At 35.5% G+C, this 18,112-nt stretch overlaps 1 protein-coding gene across 2 annotated transcripts in view; it reads right to left on the bottom strand.

Moving 5' to 3' along the window:
- Positions 1–366: 366 nt before the first annotated feature.
- LOC145303545 (acyl-coenzyme A thioesterase 8-like) overlaps positions 367–18,112 on the bottom strand; it is a 51,344-nt gene continuing 33,598 nt past the window's right edge. The window contains exons 5-6 of one of the 2 annotated variants that reach the window (XM_080145016.1): positions 9,304–9,495; positions 367–652 (exon numbers count right to left, since the gene is read on the bottom strand). In XM_080145016.1, coding sequence (XP_080001142.1) covers positions 555–652; positions 9,304–9,495 — 290 coding nt within the window. In that variant the 3' untranslated portion in view covers positions 367–554. The remainder of the gene's footprint in view (positions 653–9,303; positions 9,496–18,112) is intronic. The other variant, XM_080145017.1, reaches the window with a different exon arrangement.

An 18,112-nucleotide genomic window follows, 5' to 3' on the forward strand; every position in this document is an offset into this window, starting at 1 on the left:
TAAAAGCCACCATTCAAGAATCTCACGCTTGGTAAAATGTCAAAACAAGTTTTAAAAATACTAAATAACAAGCTCACTCTTCACCACCAAAAACTTCCCCGATCGTGGTAAAGACTGAATCAGACATTGTTTTCGACACAAATGACAAAAACAAAACTGAGGAGGCCTACTACAGTAGTCGCTGTGATCCAGATCATGGTGATAAAAATTCCAGTTTTAATAGTCAAGGTAATGGAAGAAAGGCCGGCACAATGAGAGAGCAATTATAGCTTATGCAATGAACACACACAGAGTGCATTCGTAGAAAAGCTCTTCATAGTATTCATACAGATGGATATTCGAGCAAAGATTGAAAGTGATCCGATAGCAAGAAAACCAACATTTATTTGATAAGCATAATAATTACCAGGAATTTGAGGAATTGAAAATTCCACATCTTAAAAAAACAAAAAGAAAACAAAGACAAAGACGTTATTTTGTCCGGAGTGACATAAGTTAGGCGATTGGAATAGGAAAGAGTAATTTATTAACTCTAATTAATTCCTAACTCCTGATTATAACAATGATCGCACAACTCCCTCCTGTGAAACCGATGCTGCTAAAACTCCATCTTGTGTCCATAGACGCCCTGTACAAAATCCAACACCGCCACCTGCCAGAAAAGAAAACAAAAGTCAGAAATTTTGGAGATGAGGATTGATAATCTGTATAATTTTGATACTTCGGACTAGTGTTTTCATCTTCAGAATTGTATAAGTTTTTTACCCGACCACGGCTGACAGAACGAGAGCATGGTAAATAAAGGATCCTATTCAAAATTCAGTATAGATTCCCGAGTTCAACAGAAAGATTCCTGAGTTTGACAAAATACATTTAAAGTCGGAGGTTACATCAGCCAAAATGTTGTGAGAATAACATCCGAGATGAGAACAGTAATCTGTATAATCCAAATCATATAAAAGTCGTAAAAGTTTTAAATCGATTTTAAAAGCTTGGTGTAAGAGGAAAAGGACACAAATACAACTTTGTTAGAAAGTGACTGGTGCAAGTGTAAAACAAAAATAAAATAATACAAACAATGTATGCATTAGGTACACAAGAAGTGCAGTGGAATTATGGGTAGATTGAGGGTTGGGTTGGCCATTTGCGTGCAAGAAATGTCAGACAACGAAAACAGAAGAGAATTCAGATGTGGAGAAAATATATCGAAGAGTCATCGCCGAAACGTGGCATCATTGTGTCTATTTTACAAGTATTTCAATGGCAAGTGCTCTGATCAAGCAGTAGTACCCTCTCAACAACAATACTCTCGACAAACCCAACAAGCAGCAAAATCCCACCACTATACTGTAGAGATCCCTAAATGCCATAAAGCTTCTACTCGACTGTTTCACTTTGGAATTCCCTCCCGGACCCCTGCTTCTCTGACTGTACTGATATGCAAGATTCCAGGTGTAATGTGAATAGATATCTGGCTGCCCAACTCCATAAATAGGATCCCTACAAATCTAGTCCCTTACGACTAAGTGGCTCTGTGCTTTGTTTGGGGCGAAACGACAATTAAAAAAAAAAGCTACTGAGGTTTGTTTTTTGTTTTTTTTTACATAGGAGTCACCATTTATCAAGGCCCGGAGGCCACTCGAGGATAAGCGTTAATGAGTTTACAATAATCAATGGGATAATATCGTAGTAATCGCTAGTAGCGGAAATTTGGTAAATTGGATTATTGAAGGGGACGGTTCATAAAGAATTTGTTGACATTGGACTTGAAGATTACCAAATTGTAGTCAGCTGGAAAGTAGGCAAACAAAACAGAGTTCCACAAGCATCCAGTTCTAAGAAAGAAGTTTTGTTCATGGAATCTACGTTTCGGTTTAGGCACAGATAAAGAGTGGGGAGGAATTATTGATAATGATTTCAAATAGACTAGTGCTTTTTGTGAAAGTTTGGCAAGAGAGGATCATAGATTGGAGCTTAGACGAGTACTTGCCATGAAAATAATGATAACACGGAGACAGGCTCGCAGCGTTTCCTCTGTGGGAAAGAGGTTGCAAGAAAGAGAAAAGGACATCCCCCACAAGGCTACGAAGTATATTTTGAACTTTTTCAAGGCAGGATAAGTTCTTTCCAGCAGCTTCTGATCAGATGTGGCAAAAATACTCCATCCTTGAACGTACCTGGCTTTTATGGCTAGAGAATTGCATCAGAAATGAGATATCTGCTGGAGCGGAAGAAGGATACCATCATTTTTGCAGCAACTTTGGCAGCGAACTTGATGTATGTGTTTCATTTCAGATCAGGATTAAAGGTTGTCAAAACATGGCACCATTCATTTCAATTGATGCCAGATGGGGATCAGAGTATTGATGATGCAAAGATAGAAGCTTGGTTTTAGATGAATTAAAAGTAATCAGCCACCTCTTCCCCATTTAACAATGTGCTCAAGATCAGAGGAGAGGGAATCAGAGAGAACTTGATCATTTATGACTTTTGATGTGTCGCCATAGATGGTAGTCTTGTCAGCATAAATGTCTACGAATGATCTTAGGATATGATTTGGAAGATCATAGATGTAGATCAGAAAGAGAGTTGGGCCCAGGTTATTTGGAAGTATTGTTATTTTGCTGATATCATTGGAGCACAAGAAGGAGCAGGTACTGGTGTAATTGCAAAAAGTAAAAGTGTATTAAGTTCAGAGAGACTACCATTAATAATTAGCAGAAGGTTCCGCTGTTGATGAAGGGAAGAATCTACCAGGCATGTGTAAGTTGCGTGATATATGGAAGTGAATTCTGTCAAGTGAAGGTTGATGTTATGAGTTGTGTAGAGAGAGATGATATGAGAATGATACTATGAATGTGTAATGTTCGTCTTAAAAAATAGATTTAGATCTGGTGACTTAAGAGGAAGATTAAATCTGGAGAGTATAAGGAAATGTGTGTGGAGAACAGGAGACTTCGATGTTTTGGTCACTTTGAAAGCATTGATGAGAGTTCTTGAATTAGTAGATGCAGAACAGTTGAGGTAGCAGGGTTAGTTGGCAGTGAATGGCCAGAAAAATCATGGGAGGAAGTGATAAAGGGTGGATTTGAGATAAAAAAAAAATATGGGAGAAAGTGATAAGGATGGATTTGAGATAAAAGAAAAATATGGGAGAAAGTGATAAGGATGGATTTGAGATAAAGAAATATAAATAAAAACTTTTTATGATGTAAAATTCGAATTGAATTTCTAAAAACATCACAGCATGTAAAACAAATATTAGTTGGGTTGACCGTTTGTGTGCAAGAAATTTAAGACAATAGGGATGGATGAGAATCCAGATGTGGAGAAAGTATATTTGGATGGTGAAACGATTGAAGTTATGCAGAAGATTTGTTACTTTGGTGATACCAGTGGAGCACAAGGAGGAGCAGGTGCTAGTGTAAAGGTGTGGATGGAGTAAGTTGAGGGAACTTTTGCTATTACTAACCAGCAGAGAGTTACCACTGTCGACCAAGAGGAGAATCTATAAGGCATGCGTATGCATTAGATAAATAAAAATTTTATAAAATGTAAGATTCAAATTGAATTTCTAAAAGCCAGTCAATGCAGGAGAGCATGTAAAACAATTTTTTTTTTTTTTTTTCTAAATTTCAGTTATCACATTTTATGTCTGTCGATTTTATACTAATAGGCGGATCATAACAAATGACCATAGGCTATCAGCATTTTTTCTTTTTTTAATCTCAGTCTTCCGGCAATTTCCATAAGATTCTGGCAGTTTCCAACAAGGCCGTCTTCTGAACATTGCAATGGATTCTAATTTTCTCAATTCACTCGTTAAATCCTTTTGTTGCACTCCCCAGGGTTCCCATCACAACAAATTCTACTTTCTTTCATTTCCACAATCTTTTTATCTCCCTTTTCAAGTCTTCGTACTTCTCCTTTTCTTTTTCCTCCACATTCACATTAGCTGATACTGCTATATCGATGATTTTTCCTTTGTGTTCTTTTTTTTCCAATAAGATTAAATCTGGTCTCCTGGCTTCAATGAAATTGTTACACTGGATATTCATATCACACAATTATTACATTATTATTATTATTATTATTATTATTATTATTATTATTGGCTCACAAGGAGCTTTCACACAGGTCTTCAAACATCTCTCCCTGAAAACAGCCTGTGGTGTTCCCTGGAAGCTGAGTGACAACGTCTCCCCAGGTTTCCAGTACTCTCCACGTCTTTTGATAACATTTGCAAATAAATTTGCATTATCGCAACAGGGGCTTGCCACTGATTTCTCGTTGGCAGCGGCTAATGGTCTTCGCTGGAGTTTGAGTAGTAATAAGCCTTCCCAAGGTCCCAGTTCTCTTCGCACTTATCTGGCTGAGGTCTGGTCAGTTTATTGGTCTTTCTTTCCTCCTTGACTCTACTTGGACATTTGGTCTCGCCTTTTTTTTGGGGGGGGGCAGTGATGTGGCAATGGGGGGGGTAGAGAACATAGATATGCGGCTTCAGTGTTCTAGGTTCCGTGTAGTGTTTCATGTTTTGCCTTTGCAGCAGTTTGTCTGGCCCGCACTTGTTGTTCCTGTGTGTTAGTTTCCGCATTCAAAGCATTTTCTTAATATTTCAGCTGCTTTCATTATTGTTGCTCATTGTATTTTTCCATTCATTCCTCTGATTCCAATTTTTCCCATTCTTTGTTCAAAGTTTTTCGGAATTGTTCCTAGTGTTCCTACTATTATATTATTTTGATTTTCTTCATCTTCCATATCTCTTTCAGCTCTCGAGCTAGCTCTGTGTATTTGATCCGTTTCTCCTTTTCTTTGATATTCACCCTGTGGTCAGCTGGAACAACAAAGTCCATGATTTGACAGGATTTTTCTTTCTTGTAAATTATTACGACATCCGGTCTTCTTGCTTGGATAAACTTATTAGTTTGTATGTCCATGCCCCATAGGACTTTATGATTCTCATTTTCAAGTATTGCTGCAGGCTTATGTTTGTCCCACTTGTCTGTGTGTTCAAGATGTAGTTTTTGCATAATTCCCAGTGGTCATGTCTGTTCTTTTTTTTTTTTTTTTTTTTTTTTTTTTTTACAAGGTGGTCACCACTTATCACCACTTATCAAGGCCCGGAATCCACTCAGGAATAAGGGTTATTGTAAGTACAGTACGTTAGTGTGGAGATTTAATAAAGTGTCTACTTAAGGGGGCAGTTCATCAAGAATTTGTTTACGTTGGACTTTAAGACATCCAGGTTGTAGTCAGGTGGGAAGCAGGCAGACGGAACAGAGTTCCACTGGCGTGCAGTTCTAAGAAAGAAGCTTTGTTTATGGAATCTACGTTTTGATTTAGGCATAGATAAAGAGTGGGGAAAGTTTTTGACAGTGGATTCAGCTAGACGGGTGTTTTTCGTAAAAGATTGGCGAGGGGGGACCAGAGATTGGAGCTCAGACGAGCACCTACCATGGAAATAACGATAAAACAAAGATAGGCTTGCAACGTCTCTTCTGTGGGAGAGACGTTGCAGGGAAGAAAGCCACGAAGTCTATTTTGTACTCTGTCAAGGCAGGATAGGCTGTTTTTAGCAGCTCCTGCCCAGATATAGCTGCAGTATTCCATCCTTGGACGTACTTGGCTTTTATATAGATAGAGAATTGCATCAGTAGTGAGATATCTTCTGGAGCGGTAGAAGGATCCCACCATCTTTCCTTAGCAACAGACTTGATGTACATGTTCCATTTCAGATCAGGAGTGAAGGTCAAACCCAGAAGCTTGTCAAAACATGGGGCTTCTCCTAGACGAGAGCCATCCATTTCACTTGATGCCAGATGGGGATCAGGCGTTGATGATGTAAAGATAGGAGTTTGGTTTTAGATGCATTAAAGTTAACCAGCCATGTCTTCCCCCATTGAACCACGCGCTCGAGACCAGAGGAGAGAGAATCAGAGAGAGCTTTGTCATTTACAGCCTTTGATGTGTTGCCGTAGATGGTCGTGTCATCAGCATAGATGTCAACGAATGATTTAAGTATGTGTTTAGGGAGATCATTGATGTAGATCAGGAAGAGAGTTGGGCCCAGGATGGACCCTTGAGGGACTCCAGCATTAATACTGCAGGCCTCTGATTTTTATCCATCGACCACTACTCTTATGAGCCTATCAGAGAGAAATGATTTAATGATAGAGAAAACATTTCCAGTAATACTGTAGCTGGAAATCTTGTGAAGTAGGCCTTTATGCCATACTTTGTCAAAGGCCTTTGATATGTCAAGAGCAATTGCCCTAGAAAGGATGCCTTTGTCAAGAGATTCACTAATTCTATGAGATATAACCATTAGCACATCTGCAGTAGATCTTGCAGAACGGAAACCATATTGTGTGTCACTAAGAAGGTTATTTACGCTGAGGTGGTTGACTTGTATTTCTTTTGGACCATTCACTTATTATATGGTTTATCCTCTCGTCTCTTTGTCCACAGTGTCGCATTTGCTGTTTTCTTGTGTTTTGTCGATCTTTGCTTTGATGCTGCAGTTATTAGGGATTCAGTTTCTCGGTTTATGTGTCCTTTTTGCATCCACGTCCAGGTGTTATTTTCATCTTTTGTCATCCTTATGAACCTTCCGTGTAGTTGTTTCTCTTCCATTTTTCTTTTCTTGTCTTATCCTTTGTCTCTTTATTTTCTGTTTTATTGATTTTTTTCAGTGTCTCTCACTGCTTTGATTATTCTTTCAGTGTTTTGCATTATTTATTTTTCTAGTTCTTTTTTGCTGTCATTCACATAGTCTTCTATACTAACCAGTCCCCTTCCACCGTCTTTCCTTTTTATGTAGAATCGGTCAATATCATCCTTCAGGTGTAGTGCATTGTGCATGTTTCAGTTCTTCTTTAGTCCACCCTATGAACGGTCCAGAGTATCTTACTAGTGATACTGCCCATGCATTTATACCTTTTATTAGATTTCTGCTATATAATTTCGTTTCGAAAAGTTTTCTTGTTCTCCTTTCCAATTTCCTTTCCAATTCTCTCTTTCATTTCTGTTGCTTTGGTGGCGTTATCTTCCAGTACTCCTAGGTATTTATAGGCATCTTGTTCCCCTAGTGCCCTCATCTCCGTTTGGTTGGGTAATTCCATGCCTTCTGTCGTCTCTAGTTTTCCTTTCTTATAACTAGTAGTGCGCATTTTTCCATACCAAACTCCATTTGGATATTTTGATTGAAGATCCTGGTGGTATTTATTAATGTCTCTAGTTCATTTTTGGTCCTTGCGAAAAGTTTTAGATCGTCCATGTACATCAGGTGATTCATTTTTTTCCTCTGTGTTAGAGAACTTGTATCTGGCTTGGCACTTTCTCAGTATATTGTTCAGGAGCTATGATGAACAATAATGGTGATAGTGAATTTCCTTGGAGGATACTTCTTTGTATGTTGATGTCTGTTATGTGTTGTCCATCAGCTGTCAATTCCAGTTTTCATGTTCTCATCGCATTTTCAATCACGTTGATGATCCTGCTTGGTATTTTATACATTTTTAAGCATTCTATTATCCATGATTGAGGGATCCTGTCATATGCCTTTTTGTAGTCGATCCATGCCATGGCTAACTTCTTTCTTCTTTTTACCTCCTTTAGGATCTTTTGGTCTATATATAGCAAATCATGTGTTCCTCTCACTAGGAGTAGTCACACAGATTTCTCTTTAAGAATAACTCTGGAATCTGAGTGCAACAAGTCTCCCCAGATTTCCAGTACTCTCCACCTCTTTCAATAACTTGCAGATGAATTTGTGTTATCATAACAGCTACTTACTATGGATTTCGTGTTGGTGATGATCATTGGTTTTCACTGGAATTTGTGTGGCAAAAAGCCTCTCCAAGGTCCCAGTCCTCTTTGTTCTCATCCAACGGAGGTCTGGATAGAGCTTTCTCTCCTTGGTCTTTCCATCCTTCTTGTCCCTCCTTGCTTACATAGTGTGGCGTCAGTTTTTGGTGACACACAAAAAAAATTTTTTTTTTAAGGTTAGGGGAAGGTAGAGGGTTAACTTACAAATATGCAGTTCCAGTTTTCATGATTCTGTGTGATGCTCCTTTGTGTGTCACATCTGTAGCATTTTTTGTATGTCCAGTTTCTGCATTCAAGGATTTTCCTTAATATTTCAGCAGTTAGCATTACTGTTATCCGTTGTATCTTATCTTATCCGATTCCAATCTCTTCCATTCTCTTTACAAAGTTTTTCGGTATTGTTTCTAGTGCTCTTATTATTAATGGTGTTATCTTGACTTTTCTTCATTTTCCATACTCCTCTGAGCTCTCTGGCTAGTTCCATGTATTTGCTCCATTTCTCTGTCTCCTTGATTTTCACTCTGTGGTCTGCTGGAATGACACAATCTACAATCTGGCAGGTCTTTTCCTTTTTGTTAACTAGTGTAACATCCAGTCATCTTGCTTGGATGGGTTTATCCGTTTATATATCAATGTCCCATAGGATTTTGTGACTTTCATTTTCAAGTTTGCCGGTTTGTGTTTGTACCATTTATCTGAGTGTTCAAGATACAGATCCTCTGCATAATTCCAAGTGTATTGCCCTCCCCCCTCATCGTGTCTACTTTTATTCTTTTTGGGCTAGTTTGCTGCATTCATTTAGTATGCGATAATTGTTTCCTCTCTCTGTCTCTTGAGTCTGCATTTGCTGTTTTCTTGGGTTTTATCGATCCTTATTGGTTCTAATTGCATTATCTTGTATGGCTGTTATTAGGGATTCAGTTTCCCTGTTTAGGTTTCCTTTTTCTAACCATTTCCCAGTGTTTTCGTTAATCTCATCTTTTGTAATCCTTATGAATCATCTGTATAGCTGTTTCTCTTCCCATTTTTCATTCCCTGTGTTATTCCTCGACTCTTCTTTTTAATTATTTTGCTGTTTCTTTTGTGTTTTTTTGGTGCAGTAATTATTCTTTCAGTGCTCTGCATTATATATTTTATTAATTCTTTTTTATGTTTTCTCTAGAAACCAGCTCTATTCCTCTGTCTTTCATTTTCACATAGAGTCGGTCATGCTTTGGATGTAGTGCATTGTGGCATTGTCATGAGTTTTCTGGTCTTCTGGTCGAGATTCCTCAGTTCTTCCTTGGTCCAGCTAATAAACGGTCCAGAGTATTTTACTAGTGACACTGACCACTTGTTTATTATTATTATTATTATTATTATTATTATTATTATTATTATTATTGTGATGGTGATGACGGTGGTGAATAAGTTTGACCATCACATACATAATATAAGCAGTAATTTTTTATACCGGTGACAGAAGAGGGCATTTACCTGCATAACTGCTTTCAGTTTCATATAATAACCAATCATCAGCTCGAACGTTGTTGTGGAACCACATTGAATGGTTTAGAGAAGCCAGACGGAATCGTTTCAAACCGTTCTCCTTGGGGAGTATAACTGTACTCAACATGTTGCAGTCAGACATAGTCGCCACAGCACAACGGTGGAAGTTTTCATCTTCACCTGTGAAAAGAGAAAAGGCCGAGATGAATTGCGGGTTTACGCTATTAATCCACGATAGTGACTTCCCCTGAATATTTTCCCTGAACACTGAAGTGGCTTCCATCCAGAAGTTGTGCAACCGACATTATTCTTTTCACCTTGTAGTTAGTAGAGGAGCACAAATAAAATATTCTCTCCGTATGTGTTATCAAAGTCATTTACATGTTTATATCCTTTTTTCTACATATTAACTAATGTTTGGACGATTAATCAGAATTGGAAAAATTTGTGCCTTTTTTTTCTAATGCAAAAACCGTTTTTTTTTTTAATTAGTTTTATTTGTTTGTTTTTGTTTAAAACTTAAATTTTCCATGGCACGTAATAATAATGTAATGATAAATATTTATTGCCTTTAAACAACCAGTAAAACTAAACTCTATAGCTCAAGCTCCACACAAGTGTATTTTCACGTTCGCAATAATATATGCACATATTACATGGTTTTTATGCTAATCCACCTTCCCAAATAAAACAACTTTATATTTCAAAATTTGAAAAGAATAGAAATTGGAATCGGGAATTTAGATCGTAACCGGTAATTGTATTAGAATCGGGAAAAATGATGGAATCGTCCCATCACTAATATGTGTTGTAGTCGGACATAATCACCACAGCACAAGGTTGGAGGTTTTCATCTTCACCTGTGGAAAGCAAAAAGGCCGAGATGAATTGCAGGTTTATACTATTAATGCATGCGAGTTATTTCCCCTGAAGATTTTCCCATGCAATTTTTCTATTGACATACTCAATTCAGACCAATTTTTTCTGTCACATGATCAATCTGAAACAGTCAGTTCGAAAAAAAAAAAGGAGGCCTTACCATTGATCTCTGTGCAGATTGATTGGACATATCTTATTCTAGATGTATCTTTTTTATCTTACTTATGAGTCGACACTTATAAAGGCCAAAGGCCACTCGGAGATATAGGTTAATGACATGGAATGATAGCAAGTTGAAAAACGGTGGTCCTCGACTGAGCAAATTCATGTTGAGCTGTCCTTTTAAATAATCGAATTCTGTCTTGTTTAAATGGCCGTCCCTAATCCTCTCAAGGTGTTTGTCTCACCATCAACCTGATAAACTCCTTAACCCTTATCTTCGAATGGCTTTAGATTAGTTAATACAAAAAAGAGCATCTCATAAGATGGTTCAGGATGATTAATGAAATGAACTAAATTTATGGCATGAATATGTTGAAATTGGATTTGAAGACGACTATATTGTAATATGTAGGGAAACGGTAGACAAGGTAAAGGTCCATTTGAAAGAAGAAAAAAAACAAAGAAAAAAATAAAAAAATAGATAAGCACACACACACAAGATGCACAGTGTCAAAAGAAAAAAAAGAAGAAAAAAAAGCTAGACACATACACATAATGAAAAAAGGTGTACATTAACACAAAAAGAAATGAATGTTGATATGCCGCAAAGAAAAAAATAGCAGAATAAAAGTCTAAAAATCACACACAAAGAGAAATGTGTGTTTTCGTGAAACATGAAAATATATGATTTTTATTGATAAAATTGTTTGTCTTTAAAAATATATGCACACATACACACAAGAAAATAAATCTGTCAGGAATGTTTTTTGTTAATGCGGGTCAAGGCAGATTTTGTTTAAGTTCAGCTGTCAAACGTTTTGTAACAATTTTGTGTCAAAGTCGAAGGTACTTATGTTATTTTAAGTTAGAATGAAATACGCTTATTTAAAAAAAAATGGAGAGAATGAAAAGTATTTTTTCTGTGCATAGTTGAACTTTTCAGCTTTCCAGTCGTATTTTTTTGTTTGTTTAAAAAAAGGGACAATTTTAAATATTGACTCTAAATAGATACTCAAAAAAAACTATGTTTTTTTTTTCTCTGTGTGTTCCAGTTATTATTTTTAAGACTTTTGTTGTTGTTTGTTACGAAAAAAAAAATTTCTTTTCAATGAAAAAGTTATAATTGTAAGTTTAGTGTAAATCCAGTTAAATTTATTAATAATGTATTTTGTTTTGAAAATGTTATGTTGGAACAAATATTGTAAAAAATTGTCTTAAATGTATGTGTAATTGTATTTTACATTAGGAATTCAAAGTTTTAATTTAATATACATTAAAATTAAAATTAAAAACAAGTAATAGGAAAATAAATAAAAATGAAACAATAATTAAAACGAATGGTTGGCTTAGAAATCAGTTATAATTTTAGAGAGGGGACAAGATAAATTACGTAAACAGGTATTTTGAGAGTTTTCAGATGTGATAAGCCGAAAGAAAGAAATTTTCTTTTTGACAATTGATTTTTGTTTTTTTTATGATGTCCATAACATTTTTCGCAAGAAGAGTAACTTGCTATCCTCCACCAAAACAATATCCGAAACAACTATCCTTCAATCAAACAATTATCTATCAACTCCAAGAAATCTGGACCAGACACTAAAGGACACCACTTAGAAATTCATCACACTTTGTATACCATACATGGAGGCCTTGTTGGAAAAATTTCAAACAATATGCATCTATATGACATCAGGACAGTATTCAGAAGCGATTCAACTCTCTGGAAACAGCTAGTGCACGTCAAGCCCCCTACAGAAAAAATATGGCTAAGAACTGTATATATGAGATCCTATGTAAATGTAGAAAACTATACAAAGGTGAGACGTGTTGGCCACTAAAAGTACGGTTAGAAGAACATCAAAAAGTCGTAATACATGGAAAGATTGAAAAATCGGGTATAGCTGACCATATATGGGGGGGAAAAGGGAAACCATCCACCATTATGGAATGAAGTAAAACATATAAACAAAGAACAGTGGGGCGTAAGGTGACTAAACGAAACAGCATATATGCTGGGAGACCTACAATTACTAAGTAGTCCTAGTATAGGTTTTAATGCAATATGGGAACCGTCTATTATAAATAATAGATAACACTGGTCAACACAATATTTTTGGCAGGCAAAGTAAGACTGGTTTCTGGGGTTTTCAAGGGCGCTGAATCCGAATCTGACATTAGTTTTTTCAAATTGGCTCTAGTTTTGGAGATATCACAGGGGTCGTTTGTCTGAAATCACCCATTCGCGACCATAGCTAAACGTACAAAAAACGGCTAAATAGTGCATAAATGTTAGATATTGATTTTTATGATAATCTTAAATCACAAAGACAGTGTAAAATCTCAATCTAACAAGTTAAGTTAGATATAACATCATTTCATTTATCTTATAACTGAGCACTTTTCATAGATTTCGAGGATATACAAAAAATTTGCTAAAAATTTGCTGAATTTTAATTCTCCAAGTGAAAAAAAAACATTTACATAATCAGTTATATATCATAAATTAATGCAAAGCATTATACACTAGATTCTTAGTTACAATGAACACACAAAACAATATTTTATTCACAAAACTAAAATTGATGTTTATACGACTTTCGCTTGTGAGCAACTTTTGGGCAGTCTCTCAAAAGGTTCCAGCAGTAGTCTGCCATCATGTGCTCATCCCATTTGCCTTGATACCTCTCTTCCATTGTTTTGATGTCTTGATGGAATCTCTCTCCCTGCTCCTCACTGTAATCACCAAGATTACCAGGAAATATGTCGAGGTGGCTAAACAAGAAATGAACTTTAATGCTCATATTTGCCCCTAGTTTTCCGTATGCAGTAAGCATCTTACGGACCAATTGCTTGTAATTGTCAGCTTTGTGATTTCCCAAAAAGTTTGTCACTACATCTGTGAAGGACACCCAAGCATTTAACTCAACCGTGTTCATATGATTAGTGAAGTCAGAATCCCTCATGAGCGTTCGAATCTGAGGTCCATCGAAGATGCCACCTTTAGCTTTTTCGATGGAAAGACCTGAAAATTGCCTGCATATGTACTTGAAGCAATTCCCATCCTTGTTCAACGCCTTAACAAACTGTTCATGAGCCCTAGTTTTATGTGCAATGGAGGGAAGATGATTCTATCCCTGGGTACCAAAGGCTCATTAATGACGTTGGCTGTGCCGACTTCGAGACTTTCTCGTTCTGGCCAGTTCTCCCTTCTCCAGTGCTGGATTCTTGCTCTGCTATCCCACAAACAATGATTGTTAGGCTCTCTCCACACCATTGGTACAGCAAGCTTCAACTTCAGCTTACCGTTGGTCAAACCGCGGAGACTTTCTACACAGGTTTTGCACACCATATGTGGGGCCCAAGACTTGTCTTGGTCACCAAGTATCATATCGAAGTATGCTTTGTACGCCCTCTTAACAAAGTCTGTAATATTCCTCTTTTGTTGTGCCATCATATACTGCCCACAGATGTAACAAAAGACATCCGGTTCATATCTGCAACATCTTCTAGAAGAACTCAGTTTCTCTCTGGAACTCATTTTCAACTGTGGAATTAAAAAGAAAATTCTTAATTACTGTTTAATTTATACTGCAACTATATTTATGGAACATGTTATTAAGTAATTACAGTATATAATTATATAAAAATTCTCGCTGAAATACTTCAATATATACATAATCATTATAATGATTCAATAATATCAGAAAATTATTATTTACTGCTTCTATATTGAAGTATTTCAGGGAGAATTTTAGCAGTTTAGGCTTATTTGGGGCTATCAGTATCTTCTAAACTAGAGCCAATCTGGCAAAACCAATGTTATATTCGTAATCAGCGACCAACAAAACCCCAGAAAACACTCCTAGATGGTCTGCCAAAGAAAAAAAATAAAAATTTGTTGACCAGTGTAATATATACAGTCATAAGTAAACACTAATACATATATATATATATATATATATATATATATATATATATATATATAGTTGAATTCTATTTTGTAATTGTTGGCTAAAACTAGAATTAAATTCAGTTTTTTGTTTTGTTTTTGTTTTTTGTTTTTTTGTTTTGTTTTTTTTTGTTCGGGAATTTAAACTGCATTCTTTATTTTATTTTTACATTTTTTTACTCAAAGCTTCTTTCGACTATATATTGGGGTTTTAGATTTGTATTGCTAGGTTTCCTTCCTCTTATCTATTTGGCTGTCTGGTACCAAAGATACTTACGCTTTTATGTATTTTTATTCTTATAAAATTTCTATGCTAATTAACATATCGCAGAATAGATCTTATAATCTTATTATTATAAAATTTCCTTATATATATATTATTAATATTTCATTTTTTATATTAGTATAAACAGTAACTGTGTTGTATCTACATTTTGTTATTGGGGAAGTGGTATTTTCCACTGAAGAGCCATGTATTTTACAGTTATCCTGTTGTTAAATCCCTGAAACAGCTACATGGTAGACAGCTGAGGATTCCCGTTTTCTATTTAACAAAATTTTAGTTAAGGTTTTATTTTCTCTTTTTTCCATTTGGCGCTTCTACACTATCAGAACAAAATTTCGGAAATCGTAAAACTGAATTTCACATGAAAAAAATGGTATCTACGCATTCCCCGTATTTTTAAGATGATTATATCCAAAAATTAAACTTTGTCTTAATTAAAACAAAGTTTATGACATTCAATGTGAAAGGAGAGATCAGGGTTCTGGTTGGATCAACACTGAAAGAAGTCGCTGAGTTTACATATCTGGGTAGCAACATAGTTTCCACAGAGAAAGATATCGAAATTCGCATCTCAAAAGTATGAGCCGCATTGAATGGGCTGCGTTCAGTATGGACTCGGGGGATAACTAACAAACTGAAAACCTTGTTTACGGTGCTACAACCTGGACACTCACCAAAAGATTGGAAAGAAAACTAGACGGCACATACACCCGTATCCTACGAACAGTATTAAATATATCTTGGCAAAATTATCCTACGAAGCAACAACTTTATGGCAACCTACCTGCCATATCTAATACCATCAGGGAAAGACGCCTACAATTTGCCGGTCACTGTCTGAGGAGCAAGCATGAATTGGTGAGTGATGTATTGCTATAGACTCCAGAGATGCGCAAGCAAAGGACGACCTAGATCCACATACATCCAGCAAATAGCACATGACGCCAACTGTGAACCTGAAAATCTGAGGCAGCTGATGGAAGACAGGAAACTCTGAAGAGGAAGAGTCACATTGGTCCGAGCAAGGAGCCCGTCGTTTTTTGATGGCGATAAAAAGGCTACCAAAGCAGGTTTCTTTGTGACCATTCCACATAGAGAAGCAGAAATATTGATCTCGATCATTCTGACTAGTGACAACGATAGTCTCTGGTTGCTGGAGTCTACAGCTCTTTATTTTCTGAAGGATTCCACCGATACCATTTCGTCGACCCCAACATAGGTGCAATCACAAACCGTGGAATGCATGTGGCTCGAGACCAAGAAACGTAATAAGGCAGAATGTGGTACTCACACGCAAATTGTCGCTGAATTTATGTGGGGGCATAAATTCAGGAACAACCCACTTGAGGCTATTTTTAATGCAATCAAAGACCAGTGCCCAGTTGATACATGAAAAATGGTGTCTGGAAAACTAGTTCCCGGAAAACTCGTACCCAGAAAACTCGTACCCGGAAAACTCCTCCCTGTATGCTGGGTAGGAATACTGGTCCCTCATTGAATAAATATCGATTGAAAACACATTTTATGACCGCCCTTGAAGAAGATAGTGTCTTTAAAAGAGAATACACATCCCATAATATTTTTTAAAATTGTTTTTAACTTAAAAAAAATAAACTTGATCACGGAGTTAAGACACGAAAAACGAAACCATATATTTATTTTTAAAAATACTTTAGTTTTAACACTTTTTGTGTTATTACGAAACAAAAATAAAAGAAAGGAAACACTTACGTATTATCAAAGAAAGCAATTATTTTTTTAGAAGAATTAATTCAGTTTAAATAATTCTTGTGTTATTACGAAACAACAAAAAAGAAAACACAGTATTTATGTATTTTTAGTACCGCGTTGAAATAATAACGTTATTATTTCGAAAGCCATTTTTAACGTGAGGAGGGGAGAGTATCGTTTAAAAGTCATTTCGGGTCATTTGTGCAGTATGCAGACAGTTGCTATTGTTAGGGGTGATAACTCTAATTTCTTCTTGATCAAATAATGCGGCAAAAAAATCGATTTTCTAAAAGTCTGTTTTCTACCTAACTGGCTAAGTTGTTAGTGGTTTCACTTATTTTAAAACGTTTATTCTGTTCAAAAACAAGGCTACATACCGCATATTATTTTTTTAAATATTTATACTTATTTACTGCTGTTTATAAAAGGGCACAACGAATTTTCTACCTAGCTGGCTTAGTTGTTTGTGGTTTAATTTATTTTGAAGCGTTTATTCAGTAAAAAATAAAATTAAAAAAAACAGTAGCGTTGAGTGTTACGTGAGAACGAGAAATAATGTCCGACATGATGGTATCACAGCTTAGAGGTCTCGATAATCCCTAAAAACTAGGAAATTAAAGAAAATGCTGAGGGAGATTTAGTTTTAAAAAAAGTCTCACCCCCAAAAGAAAATTGTTTTTAAAAGAGACTATACTCCCCCATAATATTTTCAAAAAATATTTTTACTTGTTTACTGTTGTTTTAAAAAAATTAAATTGATTTTTCTTAGTGTCCGTTTTCTACCTATATATATATATATATATATATATATATATATATATATATATATATATATATATATATATATATATATATATATATATATATATCATAGTGTTCGTTTTCTACCTAGTTTTGTAAGATTTTACTGGATTTTAGTGGCTCAACTTATTTTACAGAGTTTATTTAGTTAAAAAGTAATGAACAAAAAATGTCTGACATGAGAGGAGAATTACGTCTACAGAGTCTCGATAATCGCACCAAAAGAGAAAATTAAAGAAAATACTGATGTAGATATAGTTTTAAAACGAGCGCGCCCCCTTCCAAAAGAAAATAAATTTGTATATTTTAGGTAGTGTCCAAGATCACTGCTCGGAAAAAAATCAAGCTACCGGAAGTGGATACGGTTGATTATGTAACGAAACCGAACGGAAGAGATGAAAAACGAAACCATATATTTATAAAAATTACTTTAGTTTTTAACATTTCTTGTGTTATTAGGAAACGAAAAAAAAAGAAAACACTTCTTGTATTATCAAATAATAAAACAAATATTTAATTTAGTTTTAACACTTTTTGTGTTCACGAAAAACAAAAGGCACTTGGGTAGTATGCGACAGCGGCCATCTTTTCTTGGTGCGTTTCACTAAACTGTCGTCAGGTGGCGCTTCTAGGTTAAAAAAAACATTTAAATTATTAATTTGCTGTTAACCCTTTAAAGTTGCTTTAATAAAAAAAAAAATGGGTGCTAGTGCACTTATTGATCCACACTATTTTTTTACACAGTATTTTAAAGTTTATTTAAAGTTTTATGATACCTGTTTTATTAAATTGTAAAGTTAAAGTACAGCATGCACTAGTACAAAAAATGTCTCATTAATATTATTTATTTGTTCGGAAAAAAGAGCTGTTTTACTTCATAAAAGTCCAATGTTGTTTTTATTGCAAAATAGTTTTATTAAAATTATATTTGCTTACGAAGAGTCCTAAATAAATGTGTTTACGATTATATATTGATACAGTTTTATACA

The sequence above is a fragment of the Euprymna scolopes genome, chromosome 19 (assembly GCF_053919585.1).
Source record: "Euprymna scolopes isolate OS-2025 chromosome 19, ASM5391958v1, whole genome shotgun sequence".
In the NCBI taxonomy this organism is placed as follows: Eukaryota; Metazoa; Mollusca; class Cephalopoda; order Sepiida; family Sepiolidae; genus Euprymna; species Euprymna scolopes.